This window comes from Haliaeetus leucocephalus, unplaced genomic scaffold (genome assembly GCF_000737465.1).
Source record: "Haliaeetus leucocephalus isolate CR32 unplaced genomic scaffold, Haliaeetus_leucocephalus-4.0 Scaffold566, whole genome shotgun sequence".
In the NCBI taxonomy this organism is placed as follows: Eukaryota; Metazoa; Chordata; class Aves; order Accipitriformes; family Accipitridae; genus Haliaeetus; species Haliaeetus leucocephalus.
The window spans coordinates 3,190,320-3,200,889 of NW_010973002.1; the positions used below are offsets into that span (position 1 = coordinate 3,190,320).

Below are 10,570 nucleotides of genomic sequence, written 5' to 3' on the forward strand. Positions count from 1 at the left end.
TCGATATTTAGTACCATACCCACTTCCTGAACTAAACCTGAAGGAATATATGAAAATACGATCTTATACTGTTGCATCTCAAGGTATTTTCATGGTATTTACTGAGCTGCTTCACTGAAATGTGGCTTCTTCAGTTTTTTTTTTCTCCAGTCAGCCATCGCTCATATCTTAGCAATGACATCTCAGCCACACTCCAGCAAACTCTTAATACAGGTCAATGGCCATTACTGTTTTAAATAACACCTCGTTACCTAGTGCCTTCAGCTGTAAGGACTGTGTACATGGCAGCTGAAGGTTCTCAACCCCCAAATATCTGTACAACTCCCAAACCTGAGTTTTTGCTATCCTCAGTTAAAGGAGTGCTAATGATCCTAGGTAGCTGATAGGCTGAAAGGCCACAAGAAATGTGTGTTACTCATCGCACTAATGGTATGCAAGCACCTGTTTACAGAGTCAGGAAACAGTATTTGCTTTGCAGATGAATTGGCTGATTTTCAGTGTTACAGTTGGATTCAAGATAGTTGAAATTAGACAGAGAGAAATGCCTAATTAGGCTACTAAAGCCAGGAGATTTGGGATTCTGCTTTAAGAGAGTGTTACACAAAGAGGTTCTTCCGTTACCAGAGCATCATCTTCAGATGTCAGTCTTGGGGTGGACCCCCACGCTGACTGACTACAAAGGAGAAACAGCAAAGAATGACAGCATGTGTGATAGTGCGGTCTCTCTTCTAAAAGCCAAATGCAAAGGGTATTAGCTGGAAAACATCACAGCAGCAGCACTGATGGAAGCTGTAGCTCTCCCAGTACTCACACTATTGATCATGAAGTCTAGATCACCTCATTAGAACTTCATTATAATCAGTGCAAGGACATCAGCACAAGAGATTGCATCATTTCATGGCAAATGAAACACAGCAGGTAACAAGAAAAAATATTTTGATTCACTGATGAAAGGAATATGAAGTTTCCATTAAACTTGCTCTTCTGATAAGCTTTTCTATGGAGGAGCCTTGTAAGCCACTGCCAGGGTGTTAAGAGATGAGCTGTTCTGCATCGTTCTGGTTTTAAACATACTCTGCTCAAGACAGTTAATCCTTTCTGCCTCTGATTATTTTTGAGGGAGATGTGAGAAGAGCATCAGCTGTTTGTATGAGCTATTATATCATTCCTGCTAACTGCAATCTGTTTAAATTAGTTCCTAGATTTGGTGAAGAGTTGCCACAGAAGCAGTCAAATAAAGAAAAAAAAGTAATGCCTCGAGAACTTTATGGGCGACATCTAGTGAAAATGAGCACACTCTACTGATTTATAGTGAACAATTCCAGTTTTCATAAGTTGAAGACCTGAGCCTGAATGAGAAACCAAACTTAAACCTTTTATTTCCTCTGCTTAATCTAAGTGAACATCCAATATCCCTCTTAGCACCAGCTTTTCTTAAAGTGGTATACCTAAAGTATAGTCTTATTTGGTACGTGTCTGCAGAGATGTCAGGGTCCTTGCTCTGCAGCATTTAGGCTATGGGCTGGGTTTTTTGTGTTGGTTATTGTTCTGCAGAAAACTGCCTAGCTGATACTGGTGCCTGATTGTGCTAGGCATTATACAAGTATACATTAACGTGTAGTCTGTGCCACAAAGGGGCTTATAGTCTAATTAGACAACACACGGAGACAGAAGAAGAGGTTGCAGGCTACCAAATGTACTGGATAATGCACTAGAACTGGGGCTTGAACCCAGAAGCACCACCCAGTCCACAGGACTTCCCTACTGTAGGCTTTCAGTTTAATAAAAATCACAGGAACAAAAATAAGCAACTCTTTGGCTATTTTTCATTAGCACTTCCCGTGGGTTCTTAGGGAGTTGTCCTCATTTAATCTGTGTGATATCAGTAAGGACCTTCTAGATTAACCCTGTTTCATCATATATTATCACTAAGACAAAGAGCAAAGTCTCTCTCCTGCTGTCTTCATTTCATACCTTACTACAGTTGCTTTTTGCTGTACAGTGTAGGGCAAGGAGATTTTTTTTCAGGCTTTTCTAATGACAGAATCCATCTCAGATTTTTGCACTGATGTTTTATATCTTGTCTTTGCAGCACATGATTGCAGATACTGTTCGGTCATTGAGACATTGCAGAAATAACCAGTTTGGTAAGTAGCCAAAATTTGCCACTTATTTTGCCATTGTATAGCCTTGAGGGTTTGGGGTTTTTTTCTGCTTTCTTTCCACTTGCTCAGGTTTACTACGGCAGCAAAACGTGGTTGACAATTATTTAACCAATTGGCAAGAAGGGGCATCATTGTTGGAAGGTCAACCCAGCAAAACCCACAGTTGGATGAAGTTTTACTTCACAAAATATTTGTAGAAACAGCTTCCAAATTTTTTGTAAATTATTTTCCTGCAGAAAATATCACCTCTTCAAAATACTGTCTAAGATCTGTGCCAGCTGTGCTTAATAATGGAGGCCCCTGATGTACACTGCTGTTTCTCACTTTCCCAGCTACAACTGAGTTACCTCAGTCTCCCGCTAGTCTGTGTGTTTTGGTAACGGATTCACAGCTGTCTTGGCTTCCAGTAGCTGTAAGATGGTATTCATCACCACAGCTCTTCAGTTGGCTTTTCACCAAGAGCAATTGTTTGCTTAGCTTGGGTTCTTAAGGACATTTCACAAAATGGCGGAAGTCTTGCAGATAATAAGATCCTTTGGGTTTCATGAAAGTAGTTGACTAGGTAGAAAAGAGGGTGTTGTATTAGTACCTCAGCTAGGGGAAGTCTGCAAATAGAGCTCTGCCTGATTTAGGCACTGGAGGATCTACACTGATGGGAATGGTCATGAGTGCCTCAGCTGCACAAAAGACTTTTTTTTGGTTTTTTTTGTTTCCACCTTATTAGCCACCAGAGAATCCAACCCTAAGGGACTGTGCCAGAATACTCCAGGTCTCTTTGTTCTGTTGCTCACAGAGGAGAAACCTTGTTTTTCTCCTTCTCAGCATTTCTTATTTTCTGCAGAGAGGTTAAACACAGGAAAGGGACAAACACAACACTACTTTAGGAAGTGGTTAGTTTTTAAGCCAAACCCACTAAACATGTCATTTATTGAGGCCACTAAAACCTCTTTTCCAAAGAGAAGTTCAGAATTGTGCTGCAGCCTTGGGGAAAAAAAGAGTTTGAATTTTTTTTTTTTTTCCAGCTGAATATTCAGCAGCTGTCAGCATGGACTCCTACAAAAAGAATAATAATAATAATTTTATGTATAAATACATGTACCTTGGAGAATGATAGGTAGTGTTAAGAGCTTTGCTGAACATTTGTTCTATAGAATTACCATGTGTATGTACAGTCTTTTTTTTACACAAAGGCTGCTCAGTATTATGGTTCTTGTGTTATTTTGAGAAAGTTATACGTAAGAGAGGGAGAGGGGAAGAGGGAGAAGGACGTGCCTTTTGGTTTTATTCTGTTAAACCAGATACTGAAGGAAATACTGATTAATCCAAACCGTGCCTCTGTAAATTAGAATGGCTCTTACTTGGTATTACAAAACGTAGCATTGGTTCCTTTTAATGATGTGAAATTTTTTTGCAGCTTCTCTGCAAATCTTTCATCTTGTTTTTGCCTTTTTTTTTTCCAAGTGGTTTTGTAAGTGTTGCAACATAAATCCAAGGTTAATACCTGTGATTTATCATATAATCTGGTAGTCTGAAGTACCTGATTGTTATTTTATTTTACCACAGACTTGATTTATTGTGAAGCTGGCATTTAAAAAGCAGCTTATACAGACATCCCTGTAGGCATTTTTTTTTTTTTCTTAAATTCGTTTAGGCATGAAATGAATTCACTGAATATTTATTGAGACTTTATGGACAGTTTCCTTTTCTAGTGGGCTTATTTTGCTCTCAGGAATGTGAATCTTTCTACTGCATCAATTCCCAGATTGGCCTAAGAGCAGCAGGCATCTCACTGTAGGAAAGAATTCAAACAAAAGTAAGCAAGGAATATTATTACTGTTTATGAACTGTATCATGTATATTAAGCTTGCAGGCCAAAGTCTTGGGTTAGAAACTGGTTAGGTTCCAAGTAAGACTGAAATGCCTTTTTAATGGAAATAATACTTTTATATCCTAAATCCTGAAAACAAATCCTGGAAACAAACATTTCCAAAACCAGGCAAAGCAGCCTGAAAAAATAACATAATTCAAGCTTTTGTCATTTCAGGTGTTAATGAGAAATACAAATGTTTTTCATTACGCTCAGCACAGCTGCTGGGATCCTATTCCCTCAGAACAAAAAGGTCATCTCTGTATCCCGACACAAATTTATCACGTTGTCCTGTTCTCTCCCACATTTCTCAAGTCAGATAGCTGCTCAGAAATGGCTCCTAAAAATAGCTGCCCGGGAACCCTGTTAGCAGCTGCATGCAGAACTGGCTGCATTGACATCCCACGTTACCTACACAGCATCATACAGCGCTCTTTAGAAACAAGTGGGATGGTCGGTTCCTGGAAAGCTTCTCATGTAGCTGGAGAGCGTGGAGAAAAGGATGATAATGAAACAAAGGAGAGGGAGGGAGCATGCGAATTAAGCTGATTGGTTTGGGGAATTTTGAGGGGTATTCTTTTTTAATTTATGGTAATGTTATTAAAAATTCCTTGAGGACATGGACTAGAACGGAGCTCTCCAACCTTTGCTCGTTTGTCAGCAGTCAGCAACGTGTGGGAAACGTATCTCGTTGCTTTCTCTGCCTGTCTTGATGGGTCTTGTGGCTGTGGGCTTAGCTTTTCCTTTTCCACTTCTGCTAGTCACCAGCCATGCTGGAGGGTTTCACAGGCGGCAAGTTCCCACAAGCCAATGTCAGGCGTAAAGCTTGTAACAGAAAATATCTGCTATTCAAGCCACCCTTCAATTTGTCTGTTACACAGCTAATTCCTCTTGCCGTATAAACTCCCATGAAATGACAGCATGACTCTTGTCTCTGTTACTAGATCAGAAATCAAAAGCATAACAGATCAAAACGCGGGGGCCTGTCAGAGCAGCTTTGAAGAGCTTTTGTATCTGTCTGCTGCGCCGTCACCTTTCACCTGCTCTGAAGGAAATTATCTGGGGCCTGCTGCCTTGTGTACTTGTATTAAGGTTGTTTAAAAGTTACGGGCTCAGTCGCCCACCCCTGCTCAAGGTCCCAACGTACTGCCAGAGTGGCACAAAGGGAACTTTGAACCACCCTTGCGGGGGACGGGCTGCCTGAACTGCCAGCAGGAGTAAATCTTCCACTTGGGAAGAGCCAGCTTCTTGCTGACACTTGTCCCTCTGTGCACGCTGGCTGCCCAGCATTGCCTACTTCTTTTCTTTCTTCTCCCCTTTTCTGCATCTGGCTGTTACCTCATGCATTGCACTTAAACAGCAAGTCCTTCGGATCACTGGCCGTCTTCCTTGTGACTGTCTAGCACCTGCCAGGTTGGCATGCCAGGGACTTTGTAACGCACAGGACAGGGAAGCAGGCACGGCATGGCTTTCTGATCCATGCCCTGTTTCTTGTCTTGCAGGCAATGAAGTTCCTTCGAAAGAGCATCATGAGCTGAAGCCATACGTCCATCACCTGCATGTCATCGACAACCAGCAAGCTCTGTTTGAGCTTTCTCACAGGATAGAGCCGCGAGTGTGAGCGTACACAGCTTCATACAACCTTGTAACTGCAGCACTTTGAATTAAGTGAATGTTTATGCCAAGCATGTTGCTTCCCTATATAAGAACAGTTTACTGAGTTTTATCAGTAGCTCACACAACATGCGCAGGAAAATCAGGCGAGAGCCAGCAAAGGAGCTGCTCACAGAGTTGCAGGGCAAGCTTCGTGCCATCCCCACTGGTCACCAGGACCGGAGGGAGCGGAGCAGCGTCCTTTGAGCTCAGGAGCTTGGTTTCTGTGAAAATATTGTTTGGTCCAGTGTAGCTTTCAATGCAGATTCTGGCAGTATTAGAATGAAAGAAATGGTCGTGTTGCAGCAGAAAACGTTTCAGCAAGCAACGTGCCGCAAGGGGCTTGATTCTCGGCTCACCACAGTATGTACCTCACTGATTCAAGGCTGCCAAAGTATTGTTGCCAAAAAATACTGTGCAATCTGTGCAGCTCCCCTGAGTCTACTGGAGCATCTTATTTGAGATAAGTGTGGACAACCAAGAATGGAACATAAAGAGACAGCACACCAGATGAAACTCAAGAGTGCATCGTGATGTGGAGGTCAGCAGCAAACACTGTTATGGCCCCTTAAGAATCTGCTTTCTAAAACACACTGTAAGAGCCAATCCACTTTGGTTGCAGTTTATGGACACAATTGTTTGTACGCTGAAAACATGTTAATTTCTTCCTTTTCAGTTATCTCAGATACAGTACCAGCTCCTGCAGTTAACGTGTTATAAATTATTATAGCAGGAGCTTTGTTTTCTGCTTGGATTACAACCTCCTTGGTGTCTATTCTGAGGCAATGCCTAGATCACCTACATTCCTAACTCGCCTCCTGGAACTCCTCTTTTCAGCAGGTAAAATTCCACCTAACTTGCACACATTTCTAGTTTTTAAAGAACAAAAGGGTACACCTTACAGGGTACCAGTGTAGTTACCTGCATACGCACCGGGCTCTCAGTATCAGAGTCCCTTTACTGCTTCTGCCCCTCTCACACCCCTCCCCTAGCCATTTTTCATGTAGCTGAAAGTACTACTTCTGGGCACATACTGAGGCAGCATTTCTAAAGTCTTGTCTACAGTTGACCTACACCTAAGCACCACCGTCACCGTAGCTCTGGTTTTCAGTGCTAAGAACTTGCCGTGAAATAATCTAGTGAATGCCACAGGCAATGTGCAGTGTGCTACTCTGTCTGCCATGTGTTTGTATACTGACTCACAGTGACAGTCCCTTTACAGAGCAGGGAGGATACATTGCATTGCTCGCCCATCTCTATTGTATGTTTTCCACATGAGGAAGACTTCCAAGAAAATGCTCCTTTACTGAAATGTGGGAATACTGAAGTAGCATGCTCTTCATCATTGTGTTATCTCTGGTTTAAAGGGATTAAAAAAAGCAGCTTTAACAAGTAGTCTGTGGGGGAATCTGTAGAATGCATTTGGTTTTCCCATCTGTGAAATATTGTATAGATCTATTGTAAAGGAAACAGATGTTTCAGAAATGTATTTGCTTGTACTTTGTTATTATCAAATACTATATGATTTTTTTTTTTTTTTTAGAAAAAAAATCTTCTTTTTACCCAGTAAAAAGAAAAAAAAAAATAAACTCTTGCTGGCCATGGAGTAAAAATTTCCTATGTTTTTCTGTAGATGTGACTGCACATATTGTAAATAACTCTTTTGTGCAAACAGACCAAAACTGTTCAGATGAGGATACTGGCTGCGGCGGGCTCCTTTCTGCAGTGTAAGAACACAAACCAGATACAATTTGCTGCTTGTGTTATTGCAGTTCTTCGCCTAGCTACAGCACTCCCTGAATTCCCACCCTAGCTGCACTACCTGGGTGGTTTGCTGGGTTTTGAGCTCCCCCTTGTGAAATCTTTTTTTACTGGCATTATTTTTAGGAGCCTGTATGTAGACCAGCCTGCATGCTTTAGCTCATGTGGTGTAACACTCTAGTCCACAAGTTGTTCTGTTGAAATCCGTGGGAGAGGGAGCATTAGAAGGTATTCAGGGTGAGAAAGTAGGGCTGTTTCTCAGTTCACTGCATTTGGCTCTGTGATAGTTTTGGTAGTTACTGCTGATGAAGCAGCAGTGGTGCCAGAGAAGAATAAAAGATAAGGAAATGAAAGAAGGAAAAAAAGAAAGAAAGAAAAAAAAAGAAGAAAGATGACTGTGCTCAGGCTTTGATTCGAAAGCATGCTAGAGCCATCTTGAAGGCTCCTCACTCTGCCCATTCAAAATGGTTGAAGGTAATGAATGGGTTAACTTGTACCGGTAGACTTCAAGCCAGCTGAGGTGTTGGCTATCTGCACTGCTGTAACTTTATACTAAATGAGGTGTTGCCTACCCTTTGTAGCTTGCTTAAAATCAGTTTGAAGGCACATAGCCAGCATTAACCTCATTAGCTGTGTTGTGGTTAATTAGACTACTCTTTAAAACTTTGCAAACTAGTTTTCATAGTGGTCTGCATAACTTGGATATAAATTTCTGGTCTGAGGGACCAAGGTGGGTGTATCAATTTCACATTGAAAATATGGACCTTATAACTGTTACCATAAAGGAAAGGCAAATAACCCAAATCTGTAGCTAGTAAGTCTAATTAAAAAAAGGGCCTTCAGAGTCTTTGTTCAACAGGTGAAGTATTGCAGAGCTAGGCTGCACACTGGCAAGCAGTTTGAAGGTGTGGTGGTTGGGAGGAGAACTAGAAGTAAACCCTGTGAAAAGGAAAATGGGACACTATACAGCCTCTACTAGGGTCCAGCACTGGTGATATTGTGTGATTTTTATTTTTTTTAAATCCTTCAATAGTGCAATTATGTTACATAGGATAATATCCATGAATCTTATAAGTTCAGTTTATCACAATTGCACCCAGGTTTAAATACTCTGCATATTTTCTTTAGTAGCTAGGAGAAGTAATTAGAACAAAGGAAAAAAGCTGGGTCACTTTATACCTCTGATGTGGGATTTTTGTTGCATCAAATTTAGATGTTTCTATGACACAGCTTTTTGATTCTAGCCCCATCTCAGATAGAAGTAAATTGCATTTGCATGACAGTGGCAAAAAAAAAGGTGTTATCAGAAATAATACGATGTGCTGCTGTAAAATTACAAAGAAAGATGTAAATACTAAACATTTTAGCAGATCAATATTTATTTGCATAGCCTATTTATTGTCATCTTATACACTGTTAAATACTGGGATGAAGTCAATGAGCTGAGGTAAGAACACCTGCCTGTTCATTCTCTCTGAGTGCCATAATGCTGTCAGCTTGCATTAAAAGTAATAAAATAGAAAACCCCAAATCAAGGTATTTACCTAACTTCTCAGGGACTACAGCTAGTAGTTATCCACCGTTATGAGACCTGGTATGTATGAAATAATCAGATTTACCAGAATCAATGTTGCCAATGTTTTCCTTTTCATATTTCATGCTTGTCTGCCTCTGTACATATTATGTGTCGTGTATTTATGAGAGCTAGTAAGCAATAATTTATATGTCAAAATGGCCAAGCAATGCAAGGTTAAAACTTGTAGAAGCAACTGTTACAATTATCTTGCATTTTCCAGTGTTTTTTAATATTGCTTTTAAAAATATAAAAACTACCTTAATGAAGTCTGGGTTCTGTGCCTTCATGCCTATCACACATACTTATTGTTCCTAACTGGAATATTTTACTTCCAGTCATTCAGTTCCACAAACCCTCACTGCACTTGCGAGGTGGATGCAGACCCACATAGAGGGTCAGGAGCCTGACCCTGTTCAGAGCTGCTCGTCCATCTCTGGTTGGTGGGACTTGCTGGTACCAGCATTTCAGAAGCAGGGATGAGGTTAATGGGGCCTCAGCTGTGCCTTATCATCACAGCACAGTCTAAGAGGAGCCTGGAGCAACCATGAGAAGTCCCTGTGGGAGAGGGGGGGAGTAAATCTATCTTCATATCCTCTGGAGTCTGCTTATCGGCACTTGATCCTCTTACTGAGGACAGCAAATGCTTTTCCCTGTCATCGGGCATCTCTGCTGGTGCAGTTTCCTCTCCCTCCTCTCAGCTGGTCTGCAGTGGGGAAGGCAGAACCCATGATGGGCTGCGAGCGATCTGTAATGCCACTGAGGCTTGTCCTGTCTTTCCAGTTGCAAACCCTGGGAACCGCTAAGCCAAACCTGGCTATTTCACACAGAAATAGCACTTGGTACCTACAGCGTGATGTCTGTTGAAAGTGCTTTACAAATAGGCAGTACTTAATCCTCTAAGTGCCTGCACCTTAAGTAGTCTTAAGCCTGACCTACGAAGTGTTTGTGGCAGTATTAATATACAGGTAGGGAGAATTTTAACTGGAATAATTAAAACAGTACAAGCCCAAACTGTTGACACAGCTCTATAATGATGTTTAAAGATACTTTACAGCCAGACATCCTTTCCCAGATCCAGCTGTACAAGCTGAAGAATTTATGTTCCCAGCTGTTCATCATTGTCCCTTCATTAAAGATCATTGCTCCGCACAGTGTAGCCCAGAAGGAGACCTGGGGAATATCTCCTAACCTGTTCCAGTTAGCTGGATTACTTCAAGCCACATGTTGCTCCATACAAGCAGCTAACTTTGCACTGAAAGGCTCTTCTTCCATTCATCAGCCCTGCTGGGAGGTTGTCACAAGAGGCTAGAGTGACGATAACTTTAAGATGATTTGCAAATGGGAAGGTATAGAGCTAAGGATAGCTGCCTTACAGCTGGAAGAGCCACAAGAAGAGGCTGCTGCACTCCAGATGTTGTCCCTTCAGACCATCTTGCTGAACTACTCAGGCAAGGGCTCCTCCATTCCTGTCAATCAAAAGAAGCTTTACTGGCAAAGACCTGCAATTTAAGCTGCTCAATGGGCTCCGTGGATTTTAACTGAAGTGGT

At 41.5% G+C, this 10,570-nt stretch overlaps 1 protein-coding gene across 1 annotated transcript in view; it reads left to right on the forward strand.

Annotated features, from left to right (window-relative positions):
* Positions 1–6,323, forward strand: part of RAPGEF5 (Rap guanine nucleotide exchange factor (GEF) 5) — a 188,113-nt gene extending 181,790 nt beyond the window's left edge. Inside the window, 2 exon segments of the mRNA XM_010577614.1 lie at positions 2,093–2,147; positions 5,535–6,323. Of these exon segments, the coding sequence (XP_010575916.1) occupies positions 2,093–2,147; positions 5,535–5,653 (174 nt within the window). The 3' untranslated portion in view covers positions 5,654–6,323.
* The last annotated feature ends 4,247 nt before the right edge of the window (positions 6,324–10,570 follow it).